This window comes from Pelodiscus sinensis, chromosome 28 (genome assembly GCF_052426305.1).
Source record: "Pelodiscus sinensis isolate ZL-2025 chromosome 28, ASM5242630v1, whole genome shotgun sequence".
Classification (NCBI taxonomy): domain Eukaryota; kingdom Metazoa; phylum Chordata; order Testudines; family Trionychidae; genus Pelodiscus; species Pelodiscus sinensis.
In genome coordinates, this window is record NC_143079.1 from 17,144,748 (window position 1) to 17,165,689 (window position 20,942).

Consider the following 20,942-nt stretch of genomic DNA (forward strand, 5'->3'; position numbering starts at 1 on the left):
GGCCCACTGCACCCAACTGCCTGAAGCCACTTGTAGTAGAAAAAAAATTTGTGAACCCACCAGAAGGGCATGCTACCCAGAGTCGGTGCTCGTCTGGGAAATGTCCTGGGAGGAGGGGACTGGCTCCAGTGAACAGATCTTAGCTGGCCAGTCTCCTCCTCTGCCACCACACTGTCCTCCATGCTGACGCCAGGAATGTCTTGGCCAGACTCCACGGTCACACTTGGGAAGCTGGTCCTCCCCTCTTTTTCCCCGAATGATATCCAGCTGTTCATAGAAGCGGCATCTGTGAGATGCTGCACCAGACCGTGCATTAGCTGCCTCCTACTTGTGGTAGAATTGCCTCAGCTCGTTGATTTTTGACTTGGCACTGCGGGGCATCCCTGGAGTAGCCTTTAACTCCCAGGCAGCTTGTGATCTTCACATAAATGTCCGTGTTCCGCTTGATGGTTCATAGCTCGCAGAGAATGGATTCATCTCCCCATGCCTCTGTGAGGTGCAAGGTCTCCTGGATACTCCACACTGGAACTTTTCTGTGCCCCTGGGAACTGGAGCCTGTGGGAGCAGAAGTATTGGAAATCTTTGCAGTCTTTGAATTGGTCAAAGTCTTCTCCACGTGTGCTGTGGTGTGCTACTTGCTCTGAGATGTCCAATTTTCCCAGGGCTTTTTTTGTTCACCTGGAGAGCAATAGAGGTGCAAGTTCTGGCCAGAGCAGTCAAAGCAGGGAACTTTGGCCTTGGCTTCCGCCAGTGCAGTCTCTACACTACTTTAACTTGACCATGCAAGGTCGTGAATGAAACCGGCTTGGTAGTGCAGACACATAATTTAGAAAGTCAACCATATACGGCTATATTCAGTATAAACTTCTAGTGTAGACCAGGCCTTGGCTTTGTCTATATCAGCACTCTATCACCACTCGTTTTTAACTTGTAACTTAGCTAAACTGTTGGAGAGCTACTGTATTAAACAATTATTGTAATACTTGTCAACATAACTGCAGGTTAATCCTTTTACAGTGCCCCCAAAACTAAACTTCTAGTCGAAGTAGTATTTGTTTTTTAAAAATCTTTCATAACTTGTCATGGACTTTTATGGTGGAATTAAATTTTTACACTCCAGCAAAGAAGTACTTCGTTTTAAAAACCAGAATGCTACAGGCTGAACGAGGCTATTGGATAACACAACTTTTATTATTTACGATAGTGCCTGAAGGCCTTAGGCTCATGTGACAGCTCCATTGTGATAGTTACTCTATCAACAAAATGAAAGAGTTGCTGCCCTAAACAACTTTTGCTCTAAATATACAGAAGTAGCTTTTTGCTTTTAATAAATTAACATAAACTCTTCTTTTTTATTTAGGAGAAGCTAATGTTCATGCTGCATTGTTAGAAGTGTGTCCATTTTATGGACTTGATACAGTTGTACACAGAATCTGCTTTCTGTGGGACTTGAAATATTGTTTTAAGAGTGTATGTCAGCATGTGTATAAAGTAGTTATTTTGTGTTCATGTGTAGTAGACAGCTATACAAAAGGTAACTCACATTTAATCAGTGCAAAATCCACTGGGATCTTGAGATCATGGAAATGTCTATAAAAATGTGTACATCAGCTAGAGAAAATTAACACTTTGTCATCAGTGACTTGACAGTTGACCAAAGCCACTAACAATCAGGATAAAGCCGCCATTCCATAATTAACGGGGAATTGCCTTGCTTTTATGTTTAATTGGTTATCTGGCAAGTGATAGCTATACTCTCTAAGTGAACTTGACTAATTAGAGCCTCAACAAAATTCCATAATTGTCTGCTTCATGGTTGAGAATATAGAAAGCAAGTCTTGTTTCTCTAATCAGATCAGTTCAGGATTTGTTGAAGGCAGAATTCCGTTTGCAGCTTCCCTGGTGCCTTTGAATCTTCCCAGTACCTTCAGTGACATGAGTATCTCTTGATACTGTCAGGCGGCTCCCAACTGCCATTTTTGAGTCTTTCCCTCTTTTCCCCTCTTTGTAAATATCTGCTGGCAGACAAATTGTATGGGACCCTGTTCTTCTGAATTCAGTGTCTTCCTTCATTCCCTTTTGATGTGCCTTCACCAAGGATTTTACTTCAGAACAATGTAAACTATTTGGCCTAGATGCAGTTCTGGCCTCGATCATCAAAAAGTAAATCCAGTGCTTTGGCTACAGGTGTAAATTTCTCATGGCTCTCTATCTGGTGCAGCAGGACTTGAACGCTGTCTTTAATTGCAGCCTGAAACAGTGCTGCAGTATTGCTAAAATTGTATATTGGCATGCAAAAAAAATGGTGACCTTGAGTATTAATCTTTTCCAATTTCCAGTCAGTTTGTATCTTATCTGTACATATCCCTAAATGTCAAATCAGTTTTCTAGTCCACAACTTTGTCTCAAGCTTATACAGAAGTGAAAGTCTCGACTTGACAAAACCCTGGCTGGGTTGATTTAGATGGGATTGGTCCTGCCTTGGGACTTGACCTCCTGAGGTCTCTTCCAGCTCTTTGATTCTATGAAATATTTTTAAATTTGGAAGCCTGAGGTTAGAGATACCTAAATCTCTGTCTAGAGTGCCTAAATACAGTGTCTAGATTTTGAGATGCTAAGCACTCGCAACTGCCATTGAAGCCAATAGACATTTTAGCGGGTTGATATCTCTGAAAATCACATCATTGTGATATAGAAATTCTGGGCTTAGTTCAAATATCTGCTGATAGTGCAAGCACAGTTTGTATCCATTTGTGAGTGAAACCAGTTAATGGCATACGTCAGCGTTAGACTAAATTAAAAGAACTAAAGAATTGTACATTTCTTTTGCCTATAATTAAGATGACTCACTCCTCTCTGAAGAGAGAATTTTACAGGACTGGTGGAATTCTCTTAGGCTGTGAGGTGTCTTTGGCTGTTAAATGTAGCTGATGCTGAGCTACACACCTACTCCATCTGCTCTCTTAGGAGATGTGGCACATCCCATATGATCTTCTGAGTTGGGCAACTGCCTCCCAAATCTCTTTCATTTGCCTCCCACACCAGGAGCAAACCACATTGCTCTGCTTCAGCACAGGGCAGTTGCCTTAGTGTGGTCCAGTGTTTCTCAACTTTTTTTTATAAAGTGCCCCTTTAAAAAAAAGTATCCCCTTTTTAAAAAAAAAAAAAAAAACCCAGTATCTACAGTTTTCAGACACACACATTTTTTTTTCTACCATTGCAACACATTTGTTGAAACAACTTAATTGTAGCCAGGTGGGTGGTGAAATTTTTGGGTGCAAAAAGTACAAAAATAATAAAACACTAAAACTTAAAACAAAAATTCAGTTTTCTCTAAATTTCAGTTGTGTTGACATACCCCCTCAGACTTCTCTGAAGTACCCCTGGGGGTACTTGTACCACTGGTTAAGAATCACTGTAGTCTACATTAGAAGTGCTACAGGTGTGGTTTATTCACACCTCAGGGTGCCGTAAGTGATACTAGAGTAAGTGGTAATGTAGAGAGGGAAGCAGGGAAGGAAGGATTACCTCTGTGGCTGTGCGCTATTCAGTTTGTCCTTTTGAATCCTCTGTTGCCTCACCCAGATAAGTACATCATAGTCTAGGAAAACTCCTACAGATCAAGAGTGTTCACCTGTTGTGGAATCTACCTATATCTTAGAGAAGCTGTATACTACTTGTTTGTGTCCACGAAAGTGTAAATTATTGGGGACCTAGGCCTTATTCATCCCTTATCAAGCTAGCACTTTTACTTGTGGGGAGTTTAGTTGTGATGGGTTTGGTCAGAGAGCCCCTTGAAATTGTCACTTGATGGGCTAATCATACCATTGAGTGAAACTGTTTGTCCTCTGGGGCTTGCCACCACCCTGGTATGGTCTGCCCATCACAAGGTAGGCTCAAGGTAATCTCTGGGACCAAATCCGTCACAGTAGTAATTTCCCATTTCCTTCATCCCAGGATCCTTCTGGATGGTTTGTTCTGTTTGCTCAGCAGAATTGTAAAACTTTTCAAATCCCACAACAATCTGTTTCTGACCCCTATTTTCTTGTAAATGTTATCAGAATTAATAAATAAATTTACATAAATACCATAAAACATCTTCATTGGTAAATTTCCATCAACTTAATATCTTTGGATTTTTACAGTGGAGAGAGAGGATTGTAAAACAAAAATTTTAGGCTTGAAGTACACATTTCAAAGAATTTAGGATTTCAAAAGCCTGTAGGATTGGAAGTGCTATTAGAATATGCGCGCGCGCGCGCACACACACACACACACACACACTCCCCCCCCCCCCCCATTTAAACAATTCTGGGATTCCTACCTAGACCTCTGCCATATAGATTAATGTTTAAGTATGATTACAGAAAAGAAGTCAACAGATGAAAAATGCTAAAGCACAATCAGTCCTGGTATCAAAATGATCTCATTTGTGTGATTTCTTTTGCTGCCAAAACCTTTTTAACTTGTGAAATCTTACAAGTTATTTATTGAGAACTGGCATCTTACATTTTCAATAGATCTAAAGAAAGGTGTCATTACCGCAAGCAGCTCAATTATTTAACATCTTTGCTTTAATGAACATAGTACTGAAAAGGTGCTGATCCTTCTCTACTCTCCGTGTCTTTTCTAAAAAGGAGCTCCTATACTGTGACTTATTTTGGAAATGAATGTAAATATGGTTTTGTCTTGTTCTCTGGTTCATAAGACAGTTCTTTCAGTCAAGTGGAAAGAAGTAAGGGTAACAATTTTGTTATGTTTGTTCTGGTTAATGGTTCAAAACCATAAGTAAATAAGTCGTAGTGCTCCTAAAGAATGTGGTAAATGCAGTTTTTCCTCTTTTGATAAGCTATAAATCACGATGGAAGATGTTGTTAAATAATTTCCAAGTTGCATCACTTTTAATGGAGTTTGCCATCTATTCTCCTGCTCCCTGTCTGTCTGTGACATGCCCATGCTACCATTGCTAAATGTAACAGTATAGTGGACATGTGGCTGCCTGGGCTTCAGTGTTGACTGTGTAAGCATGCTCAGAAATCTGGGCACCTATAAAGCATTGCTTAAGCCTGCGATGCTGCATCTGCATGGCTATTTTTAGGAATAGGTAAAGCTACCATAGGTTCTATGTACATGAGCTGCAGTCACACCTTGAGCTGGAGTTCTGCAGAAACAGAGGGACCAGGCTTCAAGCAGGTGTAGCCTGGTTCTCCCAGTGCAGAGGTGGGGAGTAAGCCAGACCCTCCTGAGCCATGACAGTCTTGTTTTAAATTCACCTTTTAAAAGCTCTGCATTCTTTTTGGGCAAAGTAAGCATGTTTTATTTTGAGGGAGCAGTTTGTCTTACTAAAAACAAACATGCTGGCATGGCTTCGGAAGAGAAACCATTGCTGGGGCCAGGCTTTGTTGAATCTGTAGAATCAGTTGCCTACTCTTGGAATCCAGGGCTTGTAATGTGGACGCCCAGTGAGTGAGTGGCTGGATCATGGAATCTCAGTAGAAAAGGAAGTGAAGGCACAGGCCTGCTGCTTGCAGAGGGTCACTTGGGGCACTGGAAGAGGGTCGTCTATACCAGGACTAATACAGCTATTACAGAGACGCCATACTTGACATCAAGTCATTGCCACAGAGCTTAGAAATGAAGCAAACTGAATTAAAGAATGAGTGTGATTGTCTGGGATATGAATGGTTAACCGATAAGCTTCATCCTAACCAAGTGATGCTTACTGGTTACGGTTACAGGGGGCTGTTCCTGCCCTATGGGGCCTGCCATGGACAGGGGTGCTTCAGCCCCATTAGAGTAGTCCCCACCTGCAGTAGGCCACCCCTGTTTAATAAGTTAACCGGTTAAATATTACTAGGGGTCTGTGCCCCTTGCTTGCTGTACTCGTGCCTCCCTCCCCCCGCAGCATCAGCCCGGACCCCTTCTCTCTCCACCTCTGCCCCTGCAAGCCTGGGCCCCTTCTCCTTCTCCCTTCCCCACCAGCCTGGGCTCTTCTCTCCCCCTGCCCAATGCTATCCCCTCTCCCAGCCATGGCTCACAGCAGGCCCAGTTCTAGTCCCGGCAGCCAGGAAGGCGCAGGGTTGCCTGCCCATCCCACATGGGGCACAGGGATGCGCAGATAATGCCATGTGCACGCAGTGCTCTGGGGCACTGCAGCCTGCTGAAGTGGGAAAAGCAGCAGCACAAGGGGATCTGTCCGTCCTCTCTCCTGTGCCTTCCCACCTGCACTGCTCACTGCCCCAGCCCTGCCCATAGCGCCCAGGGCCTCCCATTTGCCTGCGGGGAGCAGAAGGAAAGGTGCTGACAGGTCGGAGTGGCTGCTGGGAAGGGGGTGAGTTTCTGCATGAGCAGCTGGACTCCAGGCATTCGGGCACCATGCCCCAAGAGCCCGCTACTGGCACATAAGCCTGGCTGGGAGCCCCCTCCTATTGCCTGTCCCCGGGCTGCGTCCCTGAGCACCGTACCCTCCCTCTGCCCCTGGGCTGTCACAGCTGCGATGTGGGGTCTGCTGGCTTTTGTGCCATCTTTCTTGGCACCTGTGGGGTTGTGGGTGGAGGAAGGGGAGTAGGGGCTCAGTTTAAAATAGCAATTCCAAGTGGCGAGGGGAAGCAGCGAAATTGGGGTTGAGCTAGGAGAGGGGAAACAGGGAGGAGGCAGGTGGAACACAGAGTCACGTGATGACATCACTCTGTCGTCCAGCAGGAAAAACTTTTTTAAATATAGAATGGGGATGTTAAATATAGTTTAATCAACTAATTGTCTAGTTGATGGATTTTCCATTGACTAGTCGATAAGCGGGGGAGCCACAGCAGGGTTGACGTGTCATGCCATTAATATTGTGGCAAACCACACAAAGTGGGCTTGAATGACGTATTTTGCTAGTTTACTGCCTGATAAGTAATTTTATAATATATTTAAGCTATTGATTTTGTTACCAAAGAATACATCAGTAACTTCTAAATTTTTATAAACTTAAAAATCAACAAATGGTCTGGTAGCACTTCATAGACTAACAAAACATGTAGATGGTATCATGAGCTTTCTTGGGCACCGCGCACTTCTTCAGATGACCAGAGTTTTTCAGATGAAGAAGTGGGCTATGTTCACGAAAGCTCATGATACCATCTACATGTTTTGTTAGTCTATAAAATGCTGCCAGACCATTTGTTGTTTTTTAAGTTTATCCTGTACAGACTAACTCGGCTACCCCCTGAAGCTTCCAAATTTTTGTTTATGCAACATTAAATTGTACTGTTTACATCACACTTGTAGTATTTGAAAGACAGAACTACAGCTAACTTTTTAAAATATTTGACTATTACTGTATCCTAAAATGTTGTGGGATCCTAATATGTGGCCCTTTTATCTAGTCTTGAATAGCATATATCGGGGGCTTCAGCAGTATCTTGGACAATTGCAAATTTTTTAATGCACTTAAAAGTGCACATTTCACAGTTAAGAATTTCATGTTACAATGACAGAGATGTCTTGAGTGACATTGAAACTTATTTCTTTAGCTCTGCTCTTCAGTATTCTAAGAAATGTTTCAGATTCAAATTTACAATTTGTCTTCATTGATTAAGATTTGCCAAACAAAGGGGATGTGATTGAGTTGTTTATAAAACAATTAACTGTGTGTAGGTTGTCATCTGGGAACTCCTTTTTAAATTGTCATGCTATAAAGAAAGCATCCAATTAAATTAAAAAGCAACACATTTAAAACTGGAAAAAAAGAATTATTATATACATCTAATCTGTGTACATTAGGGCTCCATCTGGTAGTAAGATCACACATTGAGCATCATTTAAAATTTTATGTCCCCAACTGTACATTGTATTTTCACTGTGATCTCATAAAACATTCTGTGAAACACCATTTCTTAGCTGCCTCATTTTAGTTAATCCTTTCCTCTGCACCAAACAAGAGTGGTCTTTTTTATTATGTTAAAGTATTTTTAAAATGTTCTTGTTTCTTTTACTCTCTTGATTTCCCTTTCTTCAGTTTTCTCAAAACTCCGGTCATCTGAAGAAGTGGGCTGTGTTTACGAAAGCTCATGATACCATCTACATGTTTTGTTAGTCTATAAAGTTGTTAGTCATTTGTTGTTTTTTAAGTTTATCCTGTAAACCATAGACTAACTCGGCTACTCCCTAAAGCTTCAGTTTTTGTGTTTGTCACTTCATATTTTATGCTTTTGGTCTACACTAGGAATGTTAGATATTGTGTTTTTAGAGCTAGTGTGCTCTCTGCTCCTGGCTCCACTCCTGGGGAGGCCCCTGCCACCTGACGCTGCTGCCTCTATATCTGAAATTAACCCTTATGTCTCAAGAATCAGCAATGGCTGGAAAGCCAGTGGTAGTCCCAGCCCCCATGTGGGGGCTAGGAGCTGGCAGAACCAACCCCAGTGCGGTTCTGCCAGCTCAGAGTGCTCATGTGTCAAGCTAAATTGATGATTTTCCTATTTTAAATGACAGGAGGAGGTTTTCCCATATGTAGGTCCATAGGATTTACTACTTCAAGAAGCATAACTTTGAGGAACTCTCATCTGTTTGCAGAAAGGTGTTTTTTTTACATATGACCCTAATCCACCTGAATTAGTGGAACTAAAATAACCCCAAAACACAAGTCTCCAATATTTTGAGACTAACTTTTTCAAGATGCAAGGCACCTCCCTCCCTCTTGGGCTGTGACTGCAGAAGATGTTCAGCATGAGAATAATGAAAGAAATTCATCCCAAAGGAAACCTCTCTCACTCAAACACTCAAAATAGATGTTGTAACGGTAAATTATAAAGTCATAAACAGAGGTGTGTATTGTAGGCTAGTGTAACATGTTAAACACTGTTCATACTGTAAAAGTATACAGAGCTGCAAATGGCATTTATAAGTCAATGATACTCCAGATTTTGGGGAAAGAGGAACCAGCAATAGGGTTTGATTTGTCTCCTAAATTGGAAGAAAATTCAAGGTGAGAGGCTAAATTATAGCAGATAGTGGAGTATATTAGGAGTCCTTTCCTTTAGGGCAGGGGTGTCCAAACTTTTTTCAAAGAGGGCCAGATTTGATAAAGTGAACATGCGTGAGGGCCGACCATTTTGCCTGACATTCTTTGAACCATTAAAATTAAATGCAAATTAACTATTTTATGCAAAGTTTATTGCAAACGGCATACTTTTCATTTCGTCACACGGATGACAAATCTAAACAGGTGTTAAATCACTCTGCCTTTCATATCTGAAGGCCAGATGAAAAAAAAATCCAGGAAGCTGAAATATATGTCAGGAACATTGTAAAGTACATTACATATTATTGGTAATAAAGGTTGTCTGTCAACTTTTAAGTTCAAAAAATATGAACAGGAACATAACACCAAGTATACATGTTGTGTCCAAATATATTTATAACTGATTTAGACCAACTGACATTAACTGAGATTTTACAATGTATTCATCTCAATACATATGGATTCGTTGGGGGCCATAAAAGATAGATATTGCCAAATTACCTGTGGGGCCGTATTAAACCGGAACACGGGCCGCAATTGGCCCGCGGGCCGGACTTTGGACATGCCTGCTTTAGGGCATTAGGGGAAACCTGGATCACTGTAATGTTCCATATGGGATGTTAGATGAAGTGATTGTGTGCTCAGTGGTTGTGGTTGTTGGATTTTTTTAAAACAGTGACTTCTTGTTGTTGTTCAATAAAGTACACAAATGTGCAGCATATTGTGAAAAAAATAATAGTTTCACTTCTTTATTTCTAGGTGCCATTGACGCTAATGGTACCCCTAGGACCTAATGCTTCATCTTGACAATTAAGCGCCGTTCTAACTTCCGGAGGTGGTGCCATCTGTAGCAGAAACTGCCCTGTTCTATACCTTCCCCTCTCATAAAGTTCAATTTAACTACTGCGTGAAGGTTTTTGGCATTCTGGAAACAATGGGGATTGGCAAGAACACTGCTTCTAAATCAGTGGAGACTGGAAGTTCAACGGAGGGCAAATATGAAGATGAACCTAAACATCCTACCTTCTTCACTCTACCTGTAAGTAAAATACTCAAGAACATTCTTGCTTAATATGTAAAATATTTTGTATTGTTCAGTAATTAGGGGTTATGCTGCCTTAAGCATAGTGTCCAGATATATGCTTAAGCTTTTTAGATATAGAAATTTTCATTAGTTTTGCATCATGAAGAGACCAATGAGATCAGTGAGCTAAACTCTTGACCCCTCAATTTCTGTTGTGATATAACCCTCTTAACACATGTCTTAAGATACCATAAAATCATAGAATCATAGGGTTAGAAGAGATTTCAGGAGGTCATTGAATCCAACCCCCTGCCCAAAGCAGGACCAACCCCAACTAAATCATCTCAGCCAGGGCTGTGTCAAGCCAGGACTTTAAAACCTCTGGGAATGGAGATTCCACCACCTCCTTAGGGAACCCATCCCAGTGCTTCACCACCCTCCCAGGTTAATAGTTTTTCCTAATATCCGACCTAGACCTCCCCCACTGCAACTTGAGACTATTGCTCCTTGTTCTGTCATCTGCCATCACTGAAAACAGCCTCTCTCCATCCTCTTTGGAACCCCATCAAGGTAGTTAAAGGCTGCTATCAAAACTCCCCTCACTCTTCTCATCTGTAGACTAAATAAGCTCAAATCCATCAGCCTCTCCTTGTAGGTCATGAGTCATACGTCTCTTTGTAAGTCTTTGTAATAAGATGAGGGCCTGAAACATAAGCCCAGGTATCACAGGCATACTCACACTCATCCTTTTTCAGGGAAAAACCTTGTTTTAAAACTGTTGGGCTAAATTACATCTATTGAGAGGAAATTCAGGTCCTAATTTGTCTGGAAACAGAATTTTATTAAAGTAGGGAAAATAGCAATGAATGTGTTTCCCCCCCCCCCCCCCACCCACCCCCAGAAAAACAAATAGTAACAATGTGTTTAGGGCTAGCGTTGCTATGGTGAAAAACTTTTATCTTAACTGAGGAAAGTGACAGAATTAAAGCAAGTGGTGTTGAATTATTCCACAGAGTGCCATGGTTAATTTCATGCTGAAGGTTTGCTCCACAGGTACAAAACCACTTTGAATTAATTGCAGAAATATAACTATGCTAGCTGCAAATATATTTAAATATTTTTAACATGTGGATTCTAGAACCAGACCTCTATAACCATGTGGTATTTGCTTAACATCTACATCTTATAAATGTAATGCACAGGGCTCAACAAATTATACAATCTGTTCGCCTGTGGCGAGTACCGTATTTTCCGGGGTATAACACGACTTTTTACACTAAAAAACATCCCCCAAAAATCGGGGGTCGTCTTATACGCTGGGCATAGAACGTACCTGTGCTGATACTGGTCCCCAACACGGTGCTTGGGGCTGGCCCCTCGCACATGGCGCACTGTGAGCGCCGGCGGGGGGGAGCCCCGGGCGCGCGGCGCTTGGCGCGGGGAGTGCTGGCCCCGGGCGCGTGGCTATAGGGGGGGCCGCCCCCGGGCGTGCAAGTGTCCCTGCCCCCTGGCGCCTGGCGGGCGAACGGCCACGCCCCCTGGCGCCCGGCGGGGGGACAGCCACATTCTGTAAGTGGGTGGTAGAAAAGACCCCATCATGGCTCCAACAAGAAGAAGGAAATTTGAAGCCAGTTTCAAGCTGAAAGTTGTAAAGTTTGCCAAGGAACATAATAACTGTGCTGCTGCAAGTCAATATGGAGTAACAGAAAAGATGGTCCAAGACTGGAAAGCAAATGAAGATGCATTAAAGAGTATGCCAAGTAGTAAGTGTGCATTAAGAAGAGGCACCCCATATTGGTCAGAACTTGAAAAAGCATGTAGCAGACATGGTGCATGAGCATCATCAAAATGGTTATGTAGTGACACGAAACAAAATACGTATGTTTGCACTTCAGTGGGGCAAATCTAACCCAGATCACAGCAAAGGATTTAAGGCCACTGTATCCTGGTGTACTAGGTTCATGGAAAGGCATAATCTGGTACTGAGGCAAAAGACCAAAATTGCACAAAAATTACCTGCAGATCTTGACGGAAAAGTAAGTCTTTTCCATCGATATGTAATACAACAGTGCAAGAAACATGGCTATGCGTTGTCAGATCGGAAATATGGATGAAACTCCTATGAATTTTGATATGGTTGGAAATAAAACTGTTAATCCAAAAGGTGCAAAAACAGTGTTAATTAAAACAACAGGACATGAGAAGTCCAGTTTTACAGTGGTACTAGCATGTACAGCTGATGGCGCCAAACTAAGACCAATGATTATTTTTAAAAGAAAAACAATGCCGAAAATCAAGTTCTCTGTTGGAGTTTTTGTACATGTGAATGAAAAAGGCTGGATGGATGAAGAAGGGGTAAAGCTATGGCTTGATAATGTATAGAGTAGGCGACCAGGTGGACTTCGTCAAGAACGAAGCCTACTGGTGTGGGATATGTTCAGGGCTCATTTAACTACCAGCACAAAGAAAAGGCTGGCAAGAATAAACACATATGCGGCAGTTATTCCTGCAGGATTGACATCATTGGTACAGCCACTGGATGTGTGCCTAAACAAGTCATTTAAAGATCGCATTTGAGAACAGTGGAATGAGTGGATTGTTAGCGGCGAAAAGTCATTCACAAAAGGAGGAAACATACGTGCGCCACAATTGGATGTTTTGTGTAACTTTGTCATAAAAGCCTGGAATGATATTGATGCAGAAACAGTAATCAAGTCTTTCAAGAAATGTGGCATATCAAATTCTTTGGATGGTATGGAGGACGACTTCTTGTGGCAAGATGAAGGGGAAGCCAAAGCTGAAGCCACACCATCTGATTCGGAATTAGATCCAGATGATGACTGTCTTACAAATGTACCACAAGATGTCATTGATGAACTTATGATGTCAGAGGATGAACGTGATGAGGATTTTGAAGGATTTTAAGTACCTGCAAGTCAAAACCATTTTAATTAAAATTATTTAAATCAAATCTGATGTTATTAAATGGTGTTGCCTCAGAAGGGGGGGTAGTCTTATACGGCGAGTATAGGCCAAAACCTATGTTTTAACTGGAAAATTAGGGGGTCGTCTTATACGCCCAGTCGTCTTATACGCCGGAAAATACGGTAGATTGTAACCTGGAAGAGCCAGGACAGATTGTACAGGATTGTAACCTGGAAGAGCCAGAACCTGGAAGGCTGGTGAGTGGGGCTCGCCGCAGTTTGGCGAGCCCTGGTAATGCAACTATGGATGCCACAGTCTTGCTTCAGGGTCATAGTGGTCTTTGTAGGTATTAGCTTTCTCTTGATCAGTGTTGGCAAAATCATGCCTGGGGCTGGATCTGGTCCCCCCCCCAAGAATTTCCCTGTGATCTGCTCAGCTGATTAGCAGAACATCCGTACTTATAGTCAGCAGCATGGTCAGCTGCCCCTCCCCCAGCCTACAGCCCAGGATTCTTCTGCTACCTGTGCAGGAAGGTGGAGGGGAAATGAGAGCACTGAAGTCAGGGTGTTGTCCTGTCTCTGTACCCCATCTCTGCAGAGCAGGGGTCGGAGCAATGGAGACGCCCAGCGGAGCTGCTCCAGTCTGAAGCATGGATGGTAAGTGACTCCGAGGAGTGCCTGTCTTCAAAGGCAGTGAGTGCCCTGTTTCTAAGAGTTCTGTTCTCGTGCTCCTCCATCCCCACACCTACCCCATATCTGCAGAGCCGGGGAGGCAGGAGACAACAGAGCAGGACAGCTTTTCCTGTTCTCTCGGACACTTACCCAGCAGCAGCCACCAGCAAACACACTCTGTGGGTCACTGTCATGCACACCCAGTCTTTGCACGCACACTTTCCCATTCTGTGCCGCACACTCAGGTCTGTGTACAAAGTCTGTGTCTAACACACAGAATGTGTCTCTTTCACTCTCACACACACTCTCTCTCTCTCTCTCTCTCTGTCCCCGTGTTACGGACTGTGGGGGAGTCACTGAGCCCTGTCTCCCCCCATTCGCAGTCAGATGCGACTCTGAGCCAGCAATTAGAACAGAAGGTTTATTCATTCACAGGGACACAGCGTAGCACAGACTTGTTGTTACAGGAACCAGGAGGAGTCAGTAAAATCCATCTTGGGGATAGGGGGCCCCAGAGCCAGGGCTCTGGGCTGCTGCCTGGCCCCCCAAGCCAGCTAGATTCCTTTTTCCCTAAACCTGCCGAAAAAGTAAACTCACGCACCCAGCAACCAGTCCCAACCCTCTAGGCAGCCCCACCTCCTTTGTTCATATTTCCAGGCAAGGTGTTATCTGCTCTCACCTGGTCCTCAGGACCTGAGACTGAACATACTTCCACAGTGAGTCATGCCCAGCCTTCTCCTCCTCATCCAGATAGTGTTGCAGTGCCCAGGGAAAATGAGGTGCGCGCGCGCGCGCACACACACACACACACACACACACACACACACACACACGTACTACAAAACAGCAGAGGACAGTAGAATCACATATAACACAACAAAGCGAAGAAAGTGAGTACAAAAACAGTGAATACAATCCCCACTACCTCGCACCCCGTCCCTTCTGGGGAAACCTGGCTGGCCCATGATCACATACCAAAATTCATGAAGTGGCCTCCCCTACAAAAATTATTGGCCCCCTCTTTCTCGTGACTGTCTAGAATGTCTTTATCTGTGTCTCCCAATGGATGTCAGTATTTTAATGTAAAGAAAACTGCTACTTGACTAATGTTGCTGCAGTAGCATTTGGTTCTTTTGCCCCTGTTGTTGCCAGTAGAAATATTAATGAATTTAAGGTGTCCTCCCTCCTCAGATCTACAATCTCACTCTTCTGCATTTCCCATTATTAAATAGTTCAGGTTGCTTTTCCACAAATTTGTTCCTTTTTTAATTTCTATTAAAAAGTGACAGAAATATAGTGTTTATCAGACTCCTAACCGTTGATTTTTGGCTTCAGGAGGAAGGGAAAGATCTTACTGATGTTACCCTCCATGAGCTAATGTTTACCTACTATTTGCTCTTGATATAACTGTCCATACGGTCATCCGTGTCACGGCTCCAAAAGTTCTGATTAGAATAAATCTACTGTGTCTTAGTATTTCTCCACAGCCAAACACAACAGAGAATTGCTGAGTTTAGTGACATTAAGAGTAGAAGAGTGAAACTTGGGAAGCATATATCCTCTTATTTAGCTGTATTTTGACTTATGTAATGATCTTTCTCAAATACTTAACCTCTGAAATATTAGCGCTATTTTATTTTATTTTATTAAAGGCATAGATTTTTGGGAGCTGCATTAACAGAGCCCTGAAAAGTGTCAGCTCCATGATGGTTCAAGCAGCTCTATAAAAAGAGTGTTGTGAAAGGTGCAAATTTTATTTTGGTGAAAATGCAGGTTATATATGAATCCTTGTGTTTGTGGACCAACCAAATATTGTTTTCCTCCACAGGGTATGTCTACAGTGCGCGTTTATTTCAGAATAAGCTATTTCAGAAAAATAATCCCCAAAATATTTCAAAATAGCGCATCCGTACTACAGGGAAGCCTCAAAATTAGTCCAAAGAAGGCTCTTCTAATGTGGATGTGCTATCTTGATTTAAAGCCTCAGGAAGCACTGGGGAGTAAATACTCTGAATGGCCCTGTGGAGAATCTATTTTGAAATAGCAGCATTGGACTGTCCACTCTACTGCTATTTCAAAATAGGCATTATTCCTCATGAAATGAGGATTTATTATTCAGGAATAAGAAGCCTGTTATTTTGTAATAATGGGCTTGATAATATGGATGCTCATCTTGCTATTTCAAAATAGCACTGTAATGTAAATGGAGAGAGTGAGAGTGTGTGTGTACAGGAGAGCACCTATGTGGGGATAGTGATAAACAATCCTGCTATATGACTGGGGAAACCCAACACTGATAAGCTCTCAAAATATAAATTTGGGGCGACAAGGAGTGGGATGTGGGGAGTGCGATAAGGGAATATCTGTGTGTTCCCCCTATATGCTGTAGGTTCTTCAAAGAATTGAGAGAAAAATAAAAACACTCCTGCAAGTTAACACAAGTTCCATTGATGCTTGTGTTAACACTGGCAGACCTGTTAACACTGTTGGCTGGTTTCAAACTTGTGACTTCTAAAGCTTAGTGTTTGAGTCTCTAATGCATGAGCTAAAAGCTGTGTGCCTCCTAGCCGAGGCTGGAGCAGACTTACTAATCTCTATATGGTCTAGGTCAGTGGTGGGCAACCTGTGGCTCGAGGGCTTGGGGTTCTCTGTGTGGCCTGCGAAACATTTTGTCTACTATTTCCTCCACACAAGGTTGCCAGATTCTGCTTGGTTTTGACTGCTTACTTTTTTTTTCCGTACTAGTGTTATTAATGTGACATGCACTTAAAGCAAGGACACATGAAGTGAGGTGCATGCTGATTGTGCACAACTAGAGCCCTGCAAATATGTGGATATCCAGGGCTCATTTTTGCGGATGCAAATACACGTTTGTATATATACAGGGCTGTACACACAACACTGACTGTAAGAGCCGTGGGCTGCCTCTGCATCCAATTAGAGTGCTGCTACGGTTCATTTGGCACACCCCACAAATTCTAGGTATGCAAACACAGTTAGCAAAACTACTTTATCGCAGGAGACCGTCTTGGTTACGCCAGTCTTGTGGCCTACTGAGGTAGAGGGCCAGTCATATGGTTGCCCTTTGCTAGTCTAGGTGCCTGGAAGGGAACAGAACACCATAGCAAGCAGGCATGGGTTACACGTGTTTGATTCTTTCATGTCCAGATTGTTTCTGTGCCCCCTCTGTCCCTCTGACTTTTCTTGTCCTTTCCTTGCTCTGGCCAAATTCTACTCCACTGAAGTCATAACTCTTGCTTAATTGGTAATGGGATTGTATTCTCCATTGGCAGATTTAATCAACTAACTCATTCAAGTTCACCTGACCAAAGATCTCCATCAGATTAATTTCTGCTACTGCATACTATTTATATATAATTTCTCACTGACTATTTCATTGTCTTCTTTCCTGGTTTATTTACTCTGCAATGTGAGGCTCTTTAAAGAACATTTATAGCAAAGTAAAATGCCAGAAGTCAGGTTGGTTAAATATGTACTTCGCACGTAATGGATTAGAATAAAAAAAATTCCAATGTAACTGCCAGTGGACAATAGACTTCTTTTCCTCATAGGGACTTAGGAAAGTCCCTGCTTTTTCTGAGTTCTTGAAATAGAGATGAGGGGATTCGATGTTGCGTGCAGTACCTTCACCATTCAGCATGCTGCCTGCTGTTCATAGTAAAGAAAAAAGGCACTATGTAATGCAAACTGCTTTTTTGAAAAAGAGCATCCAGATAGTCTGGGTGCTCTCTTTCGAAAAAGCGGCTCACTTTTTCAAAAGTACTGGTTGTAGTCTAGAGGCTCTTTTTCGAAAAAGGCTTGTAGTCTAGACTTAATCAGAGAAAGGTGACTCATAAATCCCTCAGAGCACTGGTTCTGAGTCCAGAACAACTCACTTCTTCACCTGCCCCATCACTGTCAACTACGCTTCGACAAGCATATCAGAGATATACCTCCTTATCACCTCTCCCATCCTCAAGGGGCTTTTTTAGGTCACTGCATTCTCCAACTCTTTCTCCTCATACCTACTGTCTTGAATGCAGGCTGAGTGTTGATTCTCCACGCTATCACTCTCCCAACAGATGGGAATGCCGACACCATAGTCAGTCACACTCCTACGGATATGCCTCTCATTGGTCACCACAATACTACCATAGAAGGCAAAGGTACCACGCATCCTGCTGCCGGGAACACCCGCCTGCATGACGATACTCACCTTCTTCTCCACTGCACAGTCCGGACCCTATACCGTCATCCTCCATACACCAACCAGTGCACCAGCTTTCCGAGCCTGATGACGGACAGATTTCCGAGGTGGAGGAACAACAGCCAGATACCTCATCAACAGACCAATCCTCCTCATCTCCGGATGAGGCAGTTATCTCTGGGGATCAGTCACCACCGGGTGATCTCAGATCATTTCAGGAGCTTTTCAAGAGGGTGGCCACCAGCCAAGAAATACAGCTCACTGAGGTCCAAGGGAAACAACATCATCAGCCCTCCCAATGCACGAAATAGCCATCCCTATACAAGAGGCAATTATGGAGGCTGCTGATGAGATATGGCAGATGCCGGCATCAGTAACCCCAGCTAATAAACGGGCAGATAAAAAGTCCCATCGAAATGTGCAGACTTTCTTTTTTCCCCACCCACAACCAAATTCTTTGGTGGTGGATGCAGCTCAGCAGAGATCAAAACTTCCACAATATAAGAATAATTCTTCGGATAAGGAGAGCAAACGCCATGACATCTTCGGCATAAGCTATACTCGTCCTCAACCCTGCTCCTCAGAATAGCTAATTATTCCGCGTTACTCTCCAACCATAATTTCAACAATTATACTAAACTCACTTCCCTCACAGAACACTTATCGGATTCCAAAAGACCGATAATGAAAGCAATTGTACAAGAAAGGTATGCCTCATCAAGAACCTCCCTCCAGATAGCGTTGAATGTAACATACACAGCATCACGTGCCATGGCAACTTCTGTGATTGTGAAAAGAGCCTCCTGGCTCCAGACCGCCGCAGTTTCTTGGGAATTGCATATAAAAGCTGAAGACCTCCCCTTTGATAAAGAAAAATTGTTCTCAGGGAAGACAGACGGGGACTTACATTCTATTAAAGATTCAAGAACCACCCTTCGTACCTTCAGTATGTACACCCCATCGTACCATCCTAGATGTTACCAACAACACCGAGATTTTTCATATTCCAGATATCAGCAATGGGGATTTGATCAAGCCAGACCCAAGACAGCTTACATAGAAGCAGAGACCCCAACCAAATAACGTAACCTCAATCAGCATACAGGCAAACAGCATGTTTGACTTCCAGGTTGAAAGCTTGCAACACCTTCCCTTGTTTGACCACCATACTCAGTCTACTCCAGTCTTCCACCATCACCTGAGACCATATTACCATCGCTGGAGTGCCATCACTTCAGATCGATGGATCCTAGAGATTTTGTCATCAGGCTACACTATACCCTTCCTGATACTACCTCCCACTTCCCCACCATCTCCGTCCTCATTCAGGGACCCTTCTCACGAGGCTCTAGTCAGAACGGATGTCCTTCACCTTTTAGATATCAGGGCAGTAGAGAAGGTGCCAGAAGAGTTCAAGAGCAGGGGATTCTATTCCCACTACTTTCTTACAACAAAAAAGATGGGTGGATGGAGACCTATTCTAGACCTTTGCAAGCTGAATCAATACTTACGAAAACAATGCTTCAAGATGGTGACCCTAGCTTCCATCATTCCAGTATTGGAACAAGGGGACTGGTTTGTGGCCCTTGACCTGCAAGATGCCTACTTGCATATTACTATACATCCGGCACACACATGGTTCCTACGCTTCGTGGTCGGATTAGAACATTATCAGTACCATGTCCTACCCTTCGCCTTGTCTTCGGTATCCAGAGTGTTCTACAAGACACTTGCTGTCGTAGTGGCATTCTTATGTCGCCAAAGGGTTATGATTTATCCCTATTTAGACTACTATCTAATAAAAGGGCCATCAGAGACAGATACGCTATACACGATATCCGTAACCAGACTCATGTTCTAATTCAGTGTTTCTTAAACTGTATTCCGTGGCACACCGATGTGTCACGAGACAGTTGGATGTGTGCCACGGAGAACAGAGTTCAAAATGGCTTCCCTTAAAAGGGCAAGTGACTTTTTTTTGGCTCAATAACTTTTCCCTAGCCTCTTCCTCCTCTCCCCCTCCCCCCTTCAACCAAAAATCCTTGGTGTTCCTCATAAAAAAAAAAAAAAAATTGTTTGGTTTTCCTCAGTCTTAAAAAGTTTAATGATAGAAATGTAGCCGTGTTAGTCTGGTGTAGCTGAAACAAAATACAGGACTAACAAGATGGTTTATTAGAAGATGAGCTTTCGTGGGCCAGACCCACTTCCTCAGATCAAATTTCTTCCACTATTTAAACTCACAAAAAGTTTAAGAAACACTGTTCTAATTCCTAGGCCTTAGGCCTCATTCTCAATTAACAGAAGTCTACAAAAGCCTTAGGGTATGTCTATACTAGCCCCCTAGTTTGAACTAGGGAGGCTAAGGTAGGCATTCAGACTTGCAAATGAAGCCCGGGATTTTAATATCCCGGGCTTTATTTGCATGTTCCCGTCCGGTCGCCATTTTTAAATGCCACTAGTCCGGACTAACTGCCGCGGCTACATGAGGCAGTTAAACGGTAATTCGACCTAAGTCCTTAGTTCAAATTACCTGTTACTCCTCCTGGAATGAGGTGTAACAGGTAATTCAAACTAAGGAGTTACTTCGAATTACCGTTTAACTGCCACGTATAGCCGTAGGCAGTTAGTTCGGACTAGTGACATTTTAAAATGGCAACCGGACGGGAACATGCAAATAAAGCCCGGGATATTTAAATCTCAGGCTTCATTTTCAAGTTCGAATGCCTACCTTAGCCTCCCTAGTTTGAAGTAGGAGGCTAGTGTAGACATACCCTCAGACTTCATTGGAGCCCATCTAGATTCAACTACAGCAAGGGCGTACCTACCAAGCCAGCAATTCCAAGCAATCTAAAACCTTGTTTTTACCATCACAAACAGCCCCAGAATTTCAATATATACCTGTCTTCAACTCATGGGGCATATGGTGGCTATAGCTTACATGATTGGTCATGCGAGGCTCCATTTTCATTGCCTTCAACTTTGGCTAGCTTCCATCTATTCTCACAGTAAGCAAGACATATACAGACAGGTGTTCCCATCTGCCGACGTCATAACGTCTTTGAAGTGGTGGACTAAGCCGAGCGATTTATTTTCAGGCATCCCATTCCATCA

At 43.0% G+C, this 20,942-nt stretch overlaps 1 protein-coding gene across 9 annotated transcripts in view; it reads left to right on the forward strand.

Moving 5' to 3' along the window:
* Positions 1–20,942, forward strand: part of SLC23A2 (solute carrier family 23 member 2) — a 146,907-nt gene that overhangs the window by 52,951 nt on the left and 73,014 nt on the right. For 8 of the 9 annotated variants that reach the window (XM_075910858.2, XM_075910859.2, XM_075910856.2 and 5 more), the window contains one exon: positions 9,764–10,043. In XM_075910858.2, coding sequence (XP_075766973.1) covers positions 9,939–10,043 — 105 coding nt within the window. In that variant the 5' untranslated portion in view covers positions 9,764–9,938. Of the gene's footprint in view, positions 1–9,763; positions 10,044–13,550; positions 13,610–20,942 lie in introns of all 9 variants that reach the window. The other variant, XM_089773808.1, reaches the window with a different exon arrangement.